The sequence below is a fragment of the Arvicola amphibius genome, chromosome 14 (assembly GCF_903992535.2).
Source record: "Arvicola amphibius chromosome 14, mArvAmp1.2, whole genome shotgun sequence".
In the NCBI taxonomy this organism is placed as follows: Eukaryota; Metazoa; Chordata; class Mammalia; order Rodentia; family Cricetidae; genus Arvicola; species Arvicola amphibius.
In genome coordinates this window covers 38,435,822-38,456,685 of record NC_052060.1, presented here as the reverse complement: position 1 = coordinate 38,456,685, position 20,864 = coordinate 38,435,822, and the positions used below count along the sequence as shown (strand labels likewise).

The window sequence follows — 20,864 nt, the reverse complement described above, 5'->3', positions numbered from 1 at the left end:
CTCACACATACACACACACACACACACACACACACACGAAAATCAAGCCGGGCAGTGGTGGCGCACGCCTTTAATCCCAGCACTCGGGAGGCAGAGGCAGGCGGATCTCTGTGAGTTTGAGGCCAGCCTGGGCTACAAGAGCTAGTTCCAGGACAGGCTCTAAAGCTGCAGAGAAACCCTGTCTTGAAAAAAAAAAAAAACAAACAAAAAAATAAAAGTAAAAATAAACAAGCAAAAGACCAATAAGGAAAAAGCCAAAACAAAGCAAAATGGAACAAAAGGGTTTCAAAAAAAAAAAACAAAAAACAAAAAAACCCACTGAGTTCATCTTGTGTTGGCCAGCTACTCCAGGGCATGGCCCTGCCCTGGGCTGTGCTTAATACACCCAATGACACTCTCCAGGAGAAAGCTGACTTTCCCTTTGCCAGTGGGTATCAAGTGCAGATAGCTTCTTGGTTAGGGATGTGACCCTGTGTCTACCTCCCCCTCTCAGTGGACCCTGTCTGGCTTGAAGCTGAGCAGGTCTGGTACATGTTGCCACAGTCTTTATGAGCTCACATGTGTATTGGTCCCATATGTGTATTGTTTCTGGAAAGCATTGCTTCCTTAGAGTTGGCCAACTGTTTATTTTGATTTTCATTTAGAGTAACTTAGACTTGGCGTGTCCCATTTCAGTTCCCCCAGGGTGGCCAGTGACCAGGTTTCTCGGGGACCACTGACCTTTTCCTCCGCGCTCTGTGGTTCCTTTTGGAATGACTTTGATTTCATACTGATCTATACTGCTCGCTGCATTTTATTTTTATTTTTTTTTCTGCTTGCTGCATCTTATAGTCATCATCTTTGTTTATATCATCTTTTATTTTTATTAAAGTCCATATATTTTATATATTAACCAATTTAGAGTATTTCTCATGATTAAAATACTTTAATTACAGGATGACTAAGAGGTGGGATGCATCCACTCGCTCTCTTTATCCATGGATGTTTATCTGCCGTTTAATGCTCATCCTTCACCTCTTGAGTCTTTTGCTGAGCAGCGTGCGCTGATCTGAGCATACACCATTTCTTTTTCTGCTGTGGTTTTCCCTGGACTCGGTGGCGCCATGGTTGGGCTGTTCCATGTGGACTTCCTGCAAGACAGGCCCACAAAACTTCGGTGGACGTCCCCCTCTGCTATCAGCCAACCCCCTTCGTCTGAGTTAACAGGACACCCCCACCCCTAAGAAAACCCCAGGCATTTGAAAGACGATGGCGACATGGATTCCGAGACTCTGGACAAAATTTTATGCACGTGCAGTAACTCGACTGACTGGCTTCAGGGTGCCACTCCCTGCTGCGAACTCTTGTTTGTTCAAGCTGGTCAGTGAGTGCAGAGTGAATCCATTTTGCAACCATTATTCTGACCCAGATTTGATAAACTATTCCTGCCCTTTCAATAATAATGGATCCCTTGACTGGTTTGTGTTGTGTGAGGAGACAGAGGGTGTCTTGTTAGAAATTATTTGCTCTCCTTCAAACACCCCAATTTTTTTTTTTTTTTTTATAACCATGAAAAGGTCTTTGCTGACTGCGCTGGGTGTGCAGGCAGGTCCTGGGCACTGAATGTTCCCTTGCCATCTGAGCTATAAACAAATAACAAATTATGCAACAAAGCCTCTCAAGCTTTTGCTTTTCTGTTTCCAGGCCCGGGTGCTCTTTCTCACACCATGGGCAGCTCGGGAAGAAAATGGAAAAGCTTTCTGCTGGAAGCGCATCAAGAGCAGAAACTAGGCCACTCGGTGTCAGTGATTCCCCTGGGCTGCTGGCTGTTGTGGAAGCTTCCACGTGGCTCATTTCAGAACCAGTTCTTGTTGTTTCAGAACTAGGTTGCTAAGGCCTGTGTAGATGGTGAAGAGCATTGTGGGAACTGAATAGCATCATGGGAACCAGAGGCCATTGCAGGTGGCTTTCTGAGCCAACAGGAAAAAGCTCAGAGCAGATTAGTCTCTCCCTGTTTTTGAAATGAAATCTTTATAGGCCAGAAGAGGGAGGTCCTTTATTTATTTATTTATTTTATGTGAGAATAAACCTGTGAGAATGGTAATTTGGTTTCATTTCTTGCAAACGATACACCATTGGCTCTAGGAACTTAATTGTGCTCTCAGAATTGCAGTGATAACCTTAGTTTAGCAAAGCTGCTTTTGTTCTTAATAGTCCTTGTGCATTAAACAGAGCCATCCCATAATCCCCCAATGCTCTAAGCTTTTTCCTGAAAAAAAAAAGGGGGGGGGCACCTCTTACCTTTGTTCTGCAAACCGTATTCTCAGAGATCACCCCGTCACTCTTGGTTTCTGTAACTTCTTCTAAAACTAAATTAAAGAAGATACAGAGTTTGACCAGCATAATTAAAAATAGTGTCTAGGAATGTCCTTAGGAAGGAAGGACTGGAGAGGCAATGTAACGCGCTTAACAAATGTTACTATTCCAATTGCTGGCTTGCATCTTTTCAACCTTCTTTTATTGCGATTATTTCATGTGTATGGGTGTTTTGCTTGTGCATATGTTTGTGCACCAAGTATGTGCCTGGTGCCCTCAGAAGCCAGAGGGTGATGGATCCCTTGGAGGTTGGTGTTACAGATGGTTGTAAACCACTGGCTGGGTGCTGGAAATTGAACCCTGGTCTTTTGGTAGAGCAGTGGCCGCTCTTAACTGCTGAACCACCTCTCTAGGTCTAGTTTATGATTTGATTGTAGTTTTTTTGCTGTTAATTTGTTGGGGACATGCCACTGAGATTGCTTTACCTGTGTCTGGTTTACATAGTCAAGTTCTTCTGGGCTGCTAGTTATAACAGTTCAGTCTGAGTAGGCTCAGACTTGGTGACAGAGGGTTCTACTCTGTACTCTTCTACCTGATGCTGTGGGACCACAGGACACACCAGTTTGTGAAGATGTTTGACAGCGTTGAGTATGAGTGCGTTCTGAGTCCAAGGAGAGACCCTACTATGAACAGTAGGATGATATAGAAGTTTCCAAACATTACCGACCTACGATGTGTTGACTTGTGACTTCTCATTGTATTTTAATCCCAATGGTTGGGAACTGAGCAGAGAGGCTGAATACATATCTATATAATATGGAAAAAACTAAACAGCAATAAAAATGGGCTTACTATTTCAATAGTTCTAGGATTTCAACACTGTTTTACAGTGATTATTTACTTTCCAATACAATTTACATTTATAACAGAAAATAAATTAGTTCAGTTTTAGAATATGAAAGAACAGAAGATGAAATGCCCACGGTGGGTCAGAGATCTAGATGATAAATGTTGAAACCATTTTGATATTTGAGGATTTCTTGAAAACAAAAATAATTCAAAGTGAAATGATTCAGCATATGGCCAAAATTTGTTCATCTATACCTTGTGATTTTTATTAAAAACATTTCAGATCTCTTTTGTTTCCTTGGTTTGACTTTATTTGAACTGGGGTCTTTTCTGTGCAATCCAGGCTGACCTTGAGTCCCTTGCCTCACACCCTGTCATCTGAATGTTAGTTAGCTCGGCTTGTGGATGGGACCTCCCAGAGCAGGCTGATGCGTCCTTATCTCAATGGCTCAATGTGAAACCACGCAGTGTGAGCCCAGTGCAGACACACAGTTTGAAAAGCCTACTTATTGTCCACAGGAAAGAGAAATGGTTAACAAAACAGGGCGAGCTGAGCGTGATGGTGTGCACCTGTAATCCCAGCAACTCACAAGGCTGAGGCAGGAAGATCGTGACTCTAAGGCTAGCTTTGGCTACACAGTGAGACCTTGTCTAAAAAGCAAAACAAGTGCTGTTTCACAATTAACCAAACAAGCAATAGCAGCAATGTGCTAATTTACTAAAAACATACTTGGAGTTGTGTGACTATATAAATGGGAATGTTTGATTTAACTAAGGTCTACATAAGTTACTTCTGCAGTTACCTGATTCTAGTTTGAAGAGGAAGTTATCCATTTTATATTTTTCCTTGCGCCATGATCCTGCTGAATAGGAGGGAAGGGAAGGGAGAAGCATCTTTAAGATAGTGACCAACCTGTTAGGATGCCATCAAGGTGGTCCACCATGAACTTGGCATCTTCTTCTGTGAAGCACATGGGTGGCTTGATTTTGAGCACATTCCTGTGGGGGCCATCGGCACTGAGAAGCACCCCTTTTTCCTTCATCCTAATCAGTGGAGGAAAGGACCATGAACACATGCAGTGGGGATGAAGGGCCGTGAACACATGAAGTGGGGGTGAGGGGCCATGAGCACGTGCAGTGGGGGATGAGGGGCAGTGAGCATGTGCAGTGGGGGATGACGGGCAGTCAGCACATGCAGTGGGGGATGACGGGCAGTCAGCACATGCAGTGGGGATGACGGGCAATGAGCATGTGCAGTGGGGATGAAGGGCAGTCAGCACATGCAGTGGGGATGAAGGGCAGTGAGTACATGCAGTGGGGGGTGACGGGCAGTGAGCACATGCAGTGGGGGATGAGGGGTCATGAATTTACTTATAGATGACGTGTTGGGCTTCGGCTGTTGCAGGCGTCCTTTTCTCATGGTCTTTCACCAAATCAATGCCGATAAAAAGGCCAACACCCCTGAAGAAGAGAAAAGAGTCCGTATGTACTCTCTGAGCCCCGCACTATCACCAAATGACATTTAATACCAAACTAAGTTTGACATTAAGTGGAAATACAACTGATTTTAAGTAGCTCAAGATGCCACTAGTGTCACAGTTGCTTCTCATGTTTGAAGCAAGTTTTACCATCAGAGATTTCCTACCTCACTTAGTTTTATAAGAGGATCATACTTTAAACAATTGTGTTTATATGCATATATGTGTGTGTAGGGAATGCATGTGTACACAGGCATGTGTGTCCATTGCCTATGATGGCCAGAGGCCAGCCTCGGTGGTGTTAGTCAGGGGCCATCTCTCTTAACACAGAGCCTCTCCCTAGCCTGAAGCTTGCTGATTTAGATAGCCTGTGTGCACTACGGTTGCATGTGAACACCACTCACCTGCCGTGGTAATGTAGGTTCTGGGGACCGATTTTTACCTACTGAGCACATTCTCCAATCCTCAAACAACATTTGATGCCATTTAATTTCTCAGGGCACTCATTGCAAGTTTTTATAACTATCTATGAAAAATACCCAGCAATGGAGATAGCATTTTCCTCCTTATCCACAGATACTTGGAATCATCTGTTCTTTCTTCCTTTCCTGGGCTTAAAGTTATCCTAACTTTACATAACAAAAGCCTGCAATTTTAAAAAATATTTATTTATTCATTATGTATACAATATTCTGTCTGTATGCCTGCAGGCCAGAAGAGGGCACCAGATCTCATTACAGATGATTGCAAGCCACCATGTGGTTGGTGGGAATTAAACTCAGGACCTTTGCAAGAGCAAGCAATGCTCTTAACCACTGAGCCATCTCTTCAGCCCCCCAAAGCCTGCAAATTTGAGGAAAGATATGTACCCCAATGTTGCCAGGGTGGTCCCTGAGTCCTGGATTAATACCAACCCTTGCTCTCTCTGTTTCTCAATGTTCTAGAAACTTGAGTTCAAGCTTCCAAGTTTACAAGATTGTTATGGAGAAACAAATACGCACATGACGGTCGGTCAACCCACCTGATATCCCCTATCAAAGGGTGCTTAGCTTTCTGTGCCTTCAGTAGCTCAGTGAGGCAATTCCCCACTCTGACAGCATTTCCCTGAAGGTTTTCATTCTCAATTACATCCAGCACAGCCAGCCCAACAGCACAAGACACTGGATTTCCTCCATACTACAGACAAAGATGAGAAAACAACAATGGAATTGGTGATATTTCTTCATTCATGAGAAATTTGGCATTCAACATATGTCTGAAAAACAAAACCTATTTAATGCCTTCAGCAGTCCCCACAAAGGTTATTAAAGAGAAGAATGCTTATGTAAATGCCATGTATGTAAAATTTTTAACTATTTTCTTTTGTAATACTAACCTTTCAGGCTTAGACGACAAAATGATTTTATTCTGAGTGAAAATTTGCTTCTGGTATATTCTCTAGGATATGTTATCTAGTGTGAGGAACTTTAAGGGGTTTATTGGCTCATCCAAATAACAAGAGAAAATATTATATTGTGAATTAAAGATTCTGAAGTGTGGTTCAGTAAGGGAAATCAGTGTTTTTATCCTTAAAGAGCTGAGAGAAAACGGCTAAGCAATATTTTCTCTGCAAAACAAACTCTTTCTGTGCTTGGACCCTTGCTTTTGCTGCTGTGCACACGACAGTGACTCTTCCAACCTAAAGCATTTACTTCGGAGGATAAAGCCAAAGACAGCTTTCCAAGGGTCAACACCGAGTCTCTCTTATGAGAGTTGACAGACATTCACGGTACCAAGTCATCTAAAGCCTTCAAAGTGTTTGAGGAATTTCAACACAACACAAAATAAGGAAGATCATATCATCTGTTAATGAAACAACCCCCAAATATTAGCAGGAAATCTATCCTGACAAAATCTAAAAAGAATGTTATCAGAAGAGGAAAAGCACAGGGAAACAGTTCACAGGGAATCCAGTCTGTTGTGACTGAAGTCTGACAAGAGTATTAGAATCTAGGTATGCTGGTATCACGGAGCCCTTTCCTTTATTATCTAAGAATTATGCATTAATTTCCCCTCAGAATTAAAGCTGTGAACCAACACTTACTGTATTGAAATACTCTACGCCAGTGCTGCTGAAGGTTTCTGCAATTTCTTTGGTTGTCACCACACAGGCCATGGGGTGACCGTTGCCCATAGGTTTCCCCATGGTGACGATGTCTGGAATGAAGTCTTCGCCGTGCATTTGGAAGCTCCAGAAATGCCTCCCAGCTCTGCCAAAGCCTACTTGAACTTCATCAGCGATAAACACGCCCCCTGCCCTGCGAACATGTCTGAAAAGCAAAGATATATGCGGATGAGTGTCCCCAGCACTACCCAAAAAAGACTATTGAAAGCAGAGAAGTATTAACCCAAAGCCTCCGTCCGAGGACTCAAAACCATGTAGCAACATTACAGGCTAATCACAATTTCTAGACTAGATTTACCCCATATGGGATGTATGCTACTTTAAAGTAAGCTGTATTGCACATTCCACTTGGAGAGAGAGTTGGAGAAGTAGCTCTTTCCAGGGCTAATCTTCATGTCTACTAATTGACAAGGTGTAGCTATGGGCCAATGAGACAGGATGCCCAGCAGGAGCTGGGGTATACTTCTGCAGGCTGGACTATGTTAAACCCTGTATCTGCTGGATCTTGGTTAAGATCAGGGACATCCTAGAGTCCCAAGGCAGCAGGCAGACAGCAGCAGTTTTTTTTATCAGCTAATCTGGAAGTATGACCTTGTAGACTTGCCACAGTACCCTCAGTTTGACCAAGGATGCCCAAGTCAAGTACATACTCAGCCACTTTCTGGAAGTAGCCAGCTGGAGGAATAATTTGTCCACCGCAACTCTGCATGGATTCAGCAATAAAGGCGGCAATCTATACAAAAGAAGATGGGGGTCACAATCTTTACAAGATACCTACCCCCTAAAAAGTTTCCTATACGACAGGTTTTTATTTTTAAAGATTCATTTTTATTGATGTGTACGTGGGTGTTCTGCATGCCTGTTTTCTATGTTCTATGTACATGCAGTGCCCAAGGAGGCCAGAAGAGGGCACTGGATCCTCTGCAACTGAAGTTACAGAGAGTTCTTACTCTGTAGGTGTGGGAACCAAACCTGGGACTTGAGAGAACAAGCACTCTTAATGGCTAAGCCATCTCTACAGCCTCAAGGGCACACTATGGTAAAGAAGATTTATCTTTAACTTTATGCATGTGTGTGTACTTGTGTGCAGGTGTTGGAAGGCAATGAAGCCTTCCCCTCCTCGAGATGGAGCTGTAAGTAGCTGTGAATCATTTGGCTTTGGTGCTGGGAACCAAACCCCGGTCCTCTGCAAGAGCAGTGTGTGTTCTTGACGGCTGAGCCATCTTTCCAGTCCTTCGAGTAGGTTTAAAATGGCTAGAAACAGACCTGTGGTGAGTGCTACACAGTCTGCTATTTAAAAATAAAGGCTGCCTGTGGTGGAAGAGCGGTGATCTAAGTGAAGTCCTGGAATGGCAGGACCCCCCTGGCCCCACTGGCGGAAATGGAGGCGGTGTGAGGGGAGCCTAATTAAGGGGCAATCTTTTTTGTCAGGCTATGTCGAGTAAAAGTGACACGAACCTTTGCAAACTGATCGAGGTTCAGAAGGCATGGCCTTGGTGCCCGTTCCCTAGTTAGTAAACTAGGACGGCTTGAGGCTGGAGTCTGCACCAGGGGGAGCGGGCACACAGCCTGGGGCTCCACATGAGTGCTATGTTGCTATACCTCTAGGTCTGGATTTGAAGCAGGCTTTCCTCAAAAGTTAGGCCTCTCAACAGAAACTAGGGGAAGCATTCGGAGAAGGAGAATTTCAAAGAGGCAATCACTGACGGAAGAAGAGAAAGCTCAAAAAGGCATGAGGAAAGAAATTTAGAAAACCAAGTCTGCCTCCAGACTCCTACCAGCTGCCCGAACTGGGGTAAACTCTTTACTTCAGAGTTTAGTGTCTTAGCTCTAAAATGAGGCCGCTGGAGTCCAGAAATTTCTGTTCTAACCTTCCATGACATTACAAGCACAGCCAATATTTACAAGTGTATACCCCATATTTATTTTTTCATAGCTTTCAGCATTGGTAACACAGTGCCATCAAGTCCCAAACTGTGTAGCACTGATATTGGCAAAAACAAAAACCAAAACAAAACAAAACATCAAAACCCAACAATCACCTAGACCCTCCATTAGCAGCAGAGTCCATATTATTTTGCTGAGGCAATTTTTTTTTTTTTTTGAAAGCATCATTTACCATACGGAACCGCAGGGAGGAGACTTGGAAGATTCTATGGAAGGTAGAGCTTTAGGCTCATTTGCAGGAAGATGTCATAAAGGACATGAAAGGAAGGCAGGGGTGAGGGTGGCAGTGTGGAGGTAGGGGTGAGGGGTGGGAGAGCTATAGAAAAAAAGAATGGATCTCCTGTCATGAAGGCAAAAGAATTTTTTAATTCACTGGAAAAGGCAAATCATTTTTATTTAATGAAGTATTTGTATCGTCACGTCTGTGCCAAAAACCAGTTTAAAGGCTGCGTGTTGTCTAGTTGCATCTAATCTGCACCTGAGTAGCCCTGCAGTGGGTTAAGACTACAACACAAATCTGCGGACAGCGGGGTGAAGACCAAAGCATGAACTTCATTCCTGCCCTCGACAACTCCGGTGCTGTCTGGGAAGTGCAGGCCCTGGCTGGCAGAAAGGCCATTTTTTTCTGCCTTGGCATAGTGAGGAGGCGAGCCTCAGTTCTGTGGTTCCAGGAGCCCCCTAGCTCCAACAGCACCATCGCTCCTCTGAGGATCTGAGAGCTGGGACTGCCCCCGACACTGAAGCCCCTCTGCTGCTTTGCTTCCCCACGACCCTCACAGTTGGGAGAGCCTGGCTCTAGGAACCAGACCCTGTGCAGAACGTGGAGGATCAGAATTAGCCAGCAGCACTGGAGAAGTAGAATGGTTTTATATCTAAGATAACATTTTTCACTATGACAGTGTAACACCCAAACCAAGTGAAGATGTAACCGGCAAAGAACAGAATGGAATTTTCGATTTAATCCTTTTTCTTTTCTGTAGAGAAAACTATTATAACTATTTCCGTAAAAGATGTTAAAAGTGTTTCCCATAGTGCCCACCTTCCTTCCTTTGCTATGAGCGTCTTCAATGATTTTCTTCACTTCGTCTGCATAGGCTGTGGCTGCGTCTTCGTGGTCCTCTCTGTATTTCCCTCTGTAAGTATCTGGAGTTGGTGCCTAGAACATCAGATGATACAGTTTCTCATAATTTGCCTCTTGGACAAACTTGAAAACCAAGAGAGCATCTATTCTCCCCGCCCCCAGGGCATGTTGGAGAGTGGTTGTGTTGACCCAAGAACCCCCAGTGATTTTTATCTCTGTACATTTCTGAAGGCTCCGAAGAACTGACATCTTTGAATTGTGAGCTGGACCCAGACCCTCTAAATCAAAAATTTATTCCTATTCACATAGAAAGCAAATACAGATTGGCAGGTGCAATTACATTATATAAAAATAATAAGTGGAGACTGTACTAATGAATGTTTGTGAAACAAACTCAGGCTGTTAATTGTATCACAAACTATGATCACTTAGGAAACTTGGGTACCCTAGTGCTTATTCTTAAAGCCTTGAAATAATGCAGTGAGGTCTCTAAGAGCCCACTGACCCTCAACTAACACAACCATATGCAGTGAATTTCACTGTTTCCACAACTTGTCTGGCTTCTCTAGATGATGTAATATACCTTTAAAACAATTCATATTATTTACATAATTATGATTTATATAAAAATTTTAAATTTGTTTTTTAAAACATTTTGGTCATTCCTTGTGGATTTCATATCATGCAATTCTAATCCCACTCATCTCCCCATTTTTTCATATCTACCCTCTGCCCTTGCAACCTCCCTCCCCCAATAGAATAAACTTTAAAAGAAAAACAAAAAGCAAAAACAAAAGCAAACAGAACAAAACAAAGTCTTGGCGTGTGTGCCACGCCAAGCTGTAGCATGACACAGAAGTCACACAGTACACCCTGTAGCCCATAAACTTCGAAGTATTTATTGCAATGAGCCATTGGTCTGGTTTGAGGCCTCTGCTTTCTGCTTTCTGTAAATTATTTTTATGATAGTCGTAGAAACTCTTAGCTCTGGGTGTTGATCTAGTACTAGTAATTGGAAGAGTAAGTGAAGACCAGTGGGCACAAGAATAAAACAATAGCTGAGAAAAATCTCATCTGCCACTAAACTCTCCGTCACGATTCTCAGTGTGAGCCACATGCTGCCAGCACGTGGCCCTCTGAGGTCGGCACGTTACATGACCGCTCTAATTCTTAGTTTCTCTTCCATGGTTCCACTCTGCTCGCGAGGGTTGGGCTGGATGACAACAGACATTCTAGCCCCAGCATTCTGATGATAGGACTTGGGGATATTTACCACATGTACAAATTCCTTCTTGACATCTCTGCCCTTCTGAAACTTATAGGGACTGATCTCAATTAACGATGTCAGGTGACCATGGTAAGCACTGAAATGGAAAAGAAAAGCAATGGAAATTGTTCCAAGAAAGGTGTTTTCCATATGAAAGCCAGCATTGTATACCACTCTGTATTCGTCGTCTGGGGAGAATTTCCTTGCTGGCGCCATATATAACTGTATGACTGGATCTAGCCTTTCCTGGCATTACCAGGCTTTTGATATGTCCATTTTCTCTTATACATACAATGAAGTACATGAGAAATCTAATGTGTCCTCATAGGCAATTTTTTTATTACAGTAGGAAAATAAACATTTTTTAATTATATTGCTAAATTAGATTCTCTAAATTTGAGTGCTTTCATATCTTCATGCAATCCTGTGATTTGAGTTTTCTACCTTCTTTTTTGTTCCCTCCTTCCTTCCCTCCCTTCCTCCCCTCCTCACTTTTTCTTTTTTTGAGATGGGGTTTCTCTGTGAAACAGTCCTAGCTATCTGTGGCATTTTCTTTTCTTCTTCTTCTTTTTTTTTAATTTTATTTTTACATCCTAGCCAAAGATTCGTCTCCCTCCACTTTTCCAGTCCCCTGCTTCCCCCCATCCCCCATCCACTCTTCTTCCCCTGTTTCTCCTCAGATACAGGTAGGCATCCCATGGGTATCAGTCAGCCATGGTTTATCAAGCTGCAGTGAAAGCAGGTACCCCATCCTCCACTAAGGTTGGATGAGGCAATCCAGCAGGAAGAGTAGGTCTCCAAACTAGGCCACAGAGCCAGAGACATTCCCTGCTCTCACTGCTAGGAGCCCCATAATTATATACCGAAGCACTGACTATGGCTTTCCATTGGGATGCTGTCTGGTGGATGGTCTGTTGGAGACACTAAACTAACACTAGTTTTCTGGAAGAAAAACTTGGATTGAGTGGTGACTGAGTAGCTACAAAATACTTTTCTCTCCCTTAAGGCACAAACGGTGATGATATTCTTCTTTCTATTTCTTGCCCAGAAATGTAATCAGCAGATGTGGAGAGAAAGGTCTAAAAACCCATCCACAGATAATTCCAAATAGAGATCCTCTGGTCTAGGCCGTATAGGAAACTGCAAAAGCAGCAACAAAAGGAGGAGACTCTCATACCTGGAAAAATTATAAAGAATACGAAAAGGCAACCCCAAGGAATGATAACATCATAATTTTTTTGAGGAGATTCTCAAATCAACAGTGCCAATTAAGATACTTTACACCCATTGGATTAGCAGTTGGGAGAAACAGAAAGCTGGGTAGTATTGGGTTTGGTTAGACTTTGGAGAGGGGACCTTTCTTGTGCTGTGTCTGGAGTTGTAACCACACTGGAGACAAATATTAAAACCTTTAACAGCACTTTCATATACCTTGCTGCCCAGCCATCTTGTTTCTGGAATTTATCCCTAGGGAATTCTCAGAATGTCCTGTGGAGGATCATGTAGAAGGATTTCTGCTGGTGCTGGGAGCAGATGAAGTCAGTGCCTGTCACTGGGGGTGCTGCCCAGTGAGAACAGCACTGTTATAATACTGGAAGGCAACTCCCCACGTGGAGCCATGGGCATTGGCAGCATCTCAAGTCTGACCTGAGATGTGCTGTAGTGTAAAACAGACGGTGGACTTTTGATACTCAGTGAGAACAAAAGGAATGGAAGATATGTCAATGTAGTTTTTATGCTGATTACACATTAAAATGACAGCATGTTGGCTACCCCAAACTACTGGAAGATTTAAAATCCCATACATGGCTCACATTATGTTTCTATTGTCAGAACTGAGTTAGAGGAATGGAATGCATTTCAGGAATTCTGTTGGGATGAAACATGAAAAGAGAGATTGACAGTAACTTTGGTAAAGTAGATGCATGTAAGATAACATGTTTTACATGATGCAAAAAATGAAAGGACGTGGAAGTACATGTGTAGGTGTGTCTCTGTCTATCTGATAATTTCATTGGATAATTAATAAAGAAACTGCCTGGCCCATCTGATAGACCGGCCCTTAGGTGGGTGGAGTAGACAGAACAGGAAGAAGGAAGTGAGGTAGATGGCTCAGTCAGATGCCACGCCTCTCTTAAGTTAGGCAGACCGCCGTGCCTCTCCTCAGAGAGATGCCAGATGCGATGAAGCCAGCCACCAGGTCAAACATGCTGGATCTTTCCCGGTAAGACACCACTTTGTGGTGTTACACAGATTATTCGATATGGGTTAATCAAGATGTGAGTAAGAGGCTGAAAATAATGGGCCAGGCAGTATTTAAAAGAATAGTTTGTGTGTAATTATTTTGGGGCATAGGGCAGCGGGAAGCCGGCCCACAGCTCATCACTACATACATGCTAGTTGGGAAGAGGAAAGGGATCTGTGGAAGTGGGAGGGAGACAGGAGGGTAATGGTGGAGAACATGATTGGAAAACACATGCACATGTATGAAAATGTCATAGTGAAATCCATTATTATATATAGAGTTAACATGTACTAATAAAACATTTCAAATAGCATAAAATAGATTCTAAATATATTATAGTCTTCCATAGGTCCACAAGTATATAAATAAGTAAATAAATAAATATATGGTAAATACATTATTATATTTGTCCATAGGTGATGGAGGATGAGAATTTTATAAAAGAAACACCCCATCCCAAGTATGTTTACCTCCTATATACTGAACCTAAGAATATGTTTCATAGCAGAGGTCATTTTTTAGGTGTTTTGAGGACCACTCAATGAGGGCATTATTCTAGATCATCTGGGAGGATCCCACATAGTAACAAATGTCCTATAAGAGAAAGTAAGAGGCAGGAGCATGATGGAGATGTGGGGATCGAAGCAGAGGCTGAGTCAGGTGATGGCTGACTTTGAAGGTGAAGGCCTGGACTACAAGCCATGAGACACAGACATAAGACATGGGAGAGCCAAGAGTTCCCACAGATAACCCTGCTTTTAGCTCAGGGAGTCATTTTAGCTTTCTGACTTACAGAAACGATACAGATCACTGTGTATTATTTGAACCCATAAGTTTGTAGCAACAAATGAAGAAGCAACAGATAATGAATAATCCCATTAAGAGGAGTCTACATGAGGTCTGTATTTAATTCCTCTCTGTAGATTTGTGGGCATAATGTGAACCCATATGTGGCGGTGTGGAGGGGTATAAGGGGCAGACAAAATAATTTTTAAAATATTAGTAAATATGGATGCCAAATATCTTGTTTAAAAATTAGCAAATTCGTGTTCGAGAGGTAATAAGATCATTCGTAGCTATGAGCGAATAAAAGTACTAAAGTTTTAAATTCGCTATGAATTGCTGTCTTTAATATTAAGTACAGTGGATAATCCCAATAGTGAACTGAAGCAAATGTTTGGATTTTAAAGAAATTATTCTTACTTTTTTTTTTTTTTTGGTTTTTTTGAGACAGGGTTTCTCTGTAGCTTTGGAGCCTGTCCTGGAACTAGCTCTTGTAGACCAGGCTGGTCTCGAACTCACAGAGATCCGCCTGCCTCTGCCTCCCGAGTGCTGGGATTAAAGGTGTGCGCCACCACCGCCCGGCTTATTCTTACTTTTTAAAAATTTTAAAAATAATTGAGTTATGTGGAGGCAGCCGCAAGTGCAATTGTGTAAAATGTCAGCCCGGTTTTACATCAAGCCCACAAGGCTGCAGGCTTCAAGACGTGCAGGAAAGTCTCCTGCATTTTCAGGGGCTTAGAAAGCAAAATAGCCTCCGGACTCAAGCTAAGTTCAGCACCTTATTGTGGAATTTCAAACCACTGTTCCATGACTGCTCCATGACGCCCTCCTCCACAAGTGCCTGTGGTTTAGTATAGACAGGTTCGGTACAGATTGGCACACTTCTGGCTCTGAAGGGAAACCCTTGGAAACCCTGTGCCTAAGACTTACTGGTCAAGAGTGATCACATCCTGGTGGCCTCGGAACTGCCGTGCCAGGCGTAAGGCTAAGTCATTGGCTTCGGATCTATTGAGATAAGACAGAGAAGGGACAAGTGATAATCTTTTTTTAGTAGTTACGAAAATTGTAAGACGACCTTTATCCAGAAAAGCATAATGCAGAATTGAAGTTTCTTTCCCACTCCTTCTTGGTCACCCTAAGTTTTCAACATCATTCTCTCTCTCTCTCTCTCTCTCTCTCTCTCTCTCTCTCTCTCTCTCTCTCTCTCTCTCTCTCTCTCTCTCTGTGTGTGTGTGTGTTTGTTTTTGTTGTTTTTGTTTTTCTTTCAAGACAGGTTTTCTCTGTAGCTTTGGAGCCTGTCCTGGAACTAGCTGTTGTAGATCAGGCTGGCCTCAAACTCACAGAGATCTGACTGCCTCTGCATCTCGAGTGCTGGGATTAAAGGTGTGCGCCACCAACGCCCAGTTCAATGTCATTTTCTAACACACGTGTCACAGCCATGAAGGACTAAGACACAGAAGAAACCCAGAAAAATGACAGCCATGCTTCCCACTTCATGTAGCCGTACCAGTGATGACTAGTTTTTAAGGATCCTGAAAAGCCCATTGTATATCCTATCTAGGAGGGATGGAAGACCCTCTAGCCTGGCTGCCAATCCATGTCGCAGGGACTCATTATTTGATTAAGGAAAGAACATCATCGCGTTAGTCTACCTAGTTTAAGAGTCTAAATATACTCTCCTTACTTGGATAAACATCGCTCAAGGATTGCTTGTGATCAGCTGAGCATTTGCTTCTGTGTATTCTCACAATAATGCTGCAAGGCAAGTATTGCCATCTCCGTTTCTATGGGAACCAGAGCAAGGTTTACAGCTGATTGGACATATGGCCAGGATTTAAACAGACGCCTGGACGACTTTGAGACTATTATTTTTTTTTTGCAGGAAGTGTGCAGCATCACATGTGTTCTCTAATGACAGTGCTGCTTGGCACCCATTTCTCTTTGATAGTCTAGGATTCTCTAGAGATGACAAACACTATGCTTCACTTATAGAAGGCAAGAATGACTTCTAACAATACAGGAGATCTTCAAAGACCAACCACCTCAGTTCTTTCTAAAACAGCTCATTATAAAATACCGTATGGAAAAGTGAGTCACAGAAAAATCACACAAGCAGACATTATAGCTTTCTAAATAACAAATTCAATACATTTAGCCCTTTAAAAACAGGAATGCTGTATACTGCTTTCCTCAAACATAACTTCCAGCTCCACACATCCTTGGGCATGCATCTGTATACCATACTTTCTGATACCTGTAGAGTTATCCACAGGACGGGTACATAACCATTTACGCTTACAAAATTTAAAAGTTGGAATGTATCTTCACTTGAATTTCCTGATGTTTGTGTTAGGAAAATATGCTAAATTATTGTAGGAAAGCAAGGTAGTAAAAAAATCTTATGAAATTACTACTTGTTTAGTAGGGTCATTTATTTGCTGAGATCTGCATGTATGTATTCAAAGGACTATGTGAGCCTGCCATTTATATTGCACACTTTACTGAGTGACAAGATGATGTCACTCTATCCTTTTATGCTCGGAGTCTTGAAATAAACGATACAGAAAGGTTGGCTCCTAATCAAGGTCCCTTAATGAGTGGCAGAATTACCTTAATTTTTTTCTAGACATCTGTGTCACACCACGCATCAAAAGGAAAAGATATGCAGGCATAAACGGGGAGTGAGGATGCCAGAAACCAGACACGTACCCCGAATTTGTAAAGTAGCAAACGGAGAGCGTCTGTGGCAGGGTGGCTGTAAGGCGCTTGGCATACTCCACCATGTTGTCGTGGAGGAAGCGAGAATTCGTGTTGAGTAGTTCCATCTGTTTCGTCGCTGCTTTGACCACTTCTGGGTGGCAGTGTCCCACTAAAATGTAGGACATAAAGGAACAGTCAACAGCCCTAAGAGCTTGGGAGGAGAGGGGAATTTTGATGGAAAAGGAGAAAGGGGTTGGGTTCCTTTCTCCCCTCATTTTGCGGAAGCTTTCCCCTTTTAGGGCGACTCAGCCGAGGGACAGCTGACGTGAAATTTCCCGAGATGAATCAGGCTCCACAGGCATTTTCTCCAATGCTCTGCGCGCAGGTTGCTTACCGTGAGCCACATTGTTGATGCAGTCCAAGTACCTTTCGCCTTTCTCGTCAAACATGTACTGCCCCTGGGCTCGCATTATTTTGATGGGATCCGCAGCAAAGAAAACCTTGCAAGAGGGCCTAGACATAGGCAAAGGAAATACTTTGGTCCGGTCAGACAACGCACTATTTTTCCTTCTCCGTGGAGGTCAACCATCAGTTGAAAATTAAAACACATTTCAATTATAAGGGAAAGGGAAACAGAGCCCATGTGACCGCATCGTTTTTTCATTCTATATTAGTTTTGAATCCTTCCTCTTAATTTGCCGCTGGTGTTACTGCTCACATTTCTTTGTTAAAATATCCACAATTTAACAGCTCTGTTTACAGGTGCACGAATCAGCCTACTTAAAACTCAGCTTTCTTTGGGACATTTTATTCTACTGGAACAAAGTTGACCACCCTCACATAGGGTGATAACTATTAATTTCCTTATAATTTGGAGAAAGAGAGGAGGGGAAATAGGTGGTCTTACATGAGATAATATTTATTAACAGCAGTTTCTGACATCTCCTGAGAGCCAAGGTGGAAAGTACCTTTAAAAGGCACAGAGCTCTCTGCAGCCTGCAGCTCAGCTCTCAGTAAGACCCAAGGTTCTCGGTGTGCCTCTTAACTTGTAGATACAATCTAACTGTTGAGTTTAGGTCAGTAAGAGTTCTCCCTCTCTCTTTTTTTTTTAATTTTAGCTGATGCTGAAAAACAATATAAACTAGTCTACTGGTGGTGCCACATGCCTTTAGTCCCAGCAGTAGGGAGGCAGAAGCAGAAGGATCTCTGAATTCAAGGACAGCCTGGTCTACAGAGTGAGTTCCAGAACAGTCAAGACTATACAGAGAAACCCTGTCCTAGAGACAAAACAAAACAAAACAAAACAAAAAAACAACAAAAAACAAGAAAAACCTACATAAACTAGGAGATGGGCTATAGCTTTCTCATGAACTGCTTCTCTAACAGACATAAGTGCTAAGATCTAATCCTTAATATTGTACAAAAACCTACAGCAACTTTTACCATAGCTGTAAGTCCTTTTAAAGTTTGAGGTTACTCACTACTCCTGATAATCAAAACACTTTTAAACAGTTGCACATCACCTTAATAAATGTTGCAAAATCTCCACAAACCCCTAGGATATATGCAGAGTTCTTTTACATATACAAAAGCACCAAAATAAAAAGCATAGTTTTAGGCTTAAATGTCCATTGAGCCAAGATCAGAAACCTCAGTAACATTTGTGTTTGGCCATATATTATGCCATAAATGTTCATTGAAATAACCAAGAATTATGGGGGCTTATTTTGCTCACCAAAGCATCCCTGAACAAATGAATTTAAGTATTTAAGATGGGAAAGCCATTTATTTAATACAGGACAAATGCCACTCCAAATACATAAAAATCCTCTTTGTAGTATCTAGTTCTAAGTTATTTATAGTTAGTTATTAAGTTCCTTATAATTTGGAGAAAGAGAGAGAAGGGGGAAACAAGTGTAGGTATTACATGAGATAATTATTAAAACATTTAGCTGTTTCTGATATATCAGGTGTTTTGTTTCTGTTTTGTCTGAGACAGGGTTTCTCTGAACAGTCTTGGCCGTCCTGGAACTCACAGAGATTCGCTTGCCTCTGCCTCCCTACCGCTGGGACTAAAGGCATGCACCACTACCAGTAGACTAGTTTATACTAGTTTATATTGTTTTTCAACATCAGCTAAAATTGAGAGAGAGAGAGAGACAGAAACAGAGACAAACACAGAGAGAATTCTTGTGGACTCAAACTCAACAGTTAGATTGTATCTACAAGTTACAAGGCACACAGAGAACCTTGGGTCTTACTGAGAGCTGAGCAGCACGCTGCAGAGGGCTCTGTGCCTTTTAAAGGTACTTTCCACCTTGGCTCTCAGACTGTAAAATTCTCCCTTATCCCATCAATCCAATACTACTCTTCTCCTTTCACAAACTGCCATTTTCCCTCAGAAATTATGTTTCCAAATGAATCTAGTTTAAAATAAGGTGTCAATCAGTGAGTGGGGGAGGAACTTGGGCCACTGTGAGAGAGGTCTTCCTCTCCTAGACCTTTTAGAACCCTCCTGATGGAAGGGAGGAACTTTTGTACCAGAACCTGCTCAGCATTTCTGTCAGGACCACATTGCTTCTTTCCCTTATCACTTGGTCTGTGCATTGGCGACAGCACCAGGTACATGCGCACTATGGATAGCTGCTTCCACAGTGTTAGGGCACAGTCCGTATTGCCCTTAAAAAACCCATACACAAGATTATTATCTCACTCATTCTCATTTGCTCCTGGATTGCTGATACCATGACTTGACAGGGATGAATGAGCACGACACCTAGCTGGGACCAGAGTTCAGGCCAGTCTTTTATACACAGTTCTATTATTCACACATAACACGGACAAAACAAACGCCAGGAGAAGACAGTATTTAAAAATCGACGCGAGGACCCAGCTTAAGAAGAAGCTATAACGTGCCTGCGAAGCCCCTGCGTTTTATATAGGGGGTTTAAGTTTTCTGCTAGCTGCTGAAACTCTTTATTGCCTCACCAAACACACGGAAAAAGTTCACTTTAAACAGAGGCTGTCAGAATGTGTTTGTTTTCGGAGCCATCATCACTCAAATGATTTCTGAGTTCAGCTGTAGAGTTGATGAGCACGGAGGCGTGTTCTCCCCAGCCGGCTCGCTGCGCTCTTTTCCCAAGGCTGGACACCCGCTTTCAGGAGAGTGTGAGTTGGAGGAGCCAGCACCTCCAGCCACCTGCTGCCCCACCTCTGGGAGCCACAGAAAGCTCAGGTTGGGGCTTCTAGGAGTACGTCCTGGGCAGGCAGAACTCTCCTTCCAGAGCCCGGGGGTGTGGCGCTCTGTCTCTCCCACCCAGCTCCAACCGTTTGCCCTCTGCCCCTTTCTGCCCACTAAGGCTCCTTACCCGATGTGCTTGCCCCGCAGGGCCAGGGTGTCCTGTTTGCTATACAGCTCGCACATTGTCCTGCCCTTCCAGTGTGCCTGCCTCCGGAGGAGCCTGGGACACAGAGGATATATTTTCCTCCTGAGGTCTACTGCCCTGGGCGTCGGAGGTCACCGGTGGCATTAACCATCTAGGGTCATTCCCCTTTTAAATGTTCCCTGTCTTTGCCCTTCGCCAAGTCCCTCCCTCTCTCCCGCTCCCCTCCTCCACCTGGTGCCTGCCCGGCAAGTCAGCAGCCGGCCACCTCCGCACCTCCCAGTCGGACTGGCTCCAGTCCCTTCTCTGCAGGAGTCCCCTGCCCCTCCCCACCTTGTAATTCCATTTACCTTACCTTTTGTTTTCCTAACTTTGCCTGCTTCTGCTTTTCTTCCTCCTCTGCCTGTAAATTCTTGCTTTCTGCTTTCTTTTTAGTGTACTTGTATATTATCTTGTGAATCAAGCCTACCATTTACTGTACACAAATAACAAACAGGTCTTACACTCCCTTGTCACAAGACTGGGACTCAGCCTGTGCCTCAGATGGGGAGTGGTAGATCTGGTATTCTCAACATCTACTCTTTTGCTGTTGTTGTTTGTTTGCATTTGTTTTTCCGAGACAGGGTTGCTCTGTGTACTGGAACTAGCCCTGTAGACTAGGCTGGCCTTGAA

General features: G+C 43.1%; 1 protein-coding gene across 1 annotated transcript; it reads right to left on the bottom strand.

Moving 5' to 3' along the window:
- Positions 1–839: 839 nt before the first annotated feature.
- On the bottom strand, positions 840–20,345 carry Etnppl (ethanolamine-phosphate phospho-lyase). Its single transcript, XM_038311168.1, has 13 exons — positions 20,178–20,345; positions 17,204–17,322; positions 16,819–16,978; positions 15,040–15,114; positions 11,088–11,178; positions 9,773–9,889; positions 7,437–7,519; positions 6,706–6,931; positions 5,644–5,798; positions 4,516–4,605; positions 4,058–4,188; positions 2,281–2,348; positions 840–1,130 (listed from the first exon to the last, which is right to left on the bottom strand). Exons 1-13 carry the CDS (start codon positions 20,231–20,233, stop codon positions 1,011–1,013), a joined length of 1,491 nt encoding a protein of 496 aa, XP_038167096.1. The 5' UTR covers positions 20,234–20,345; the 3' UTR covers positions 840–1,010.
- Between the last annotated feature and the right edge of the window lie 519 nt (positions 20,346–20,864).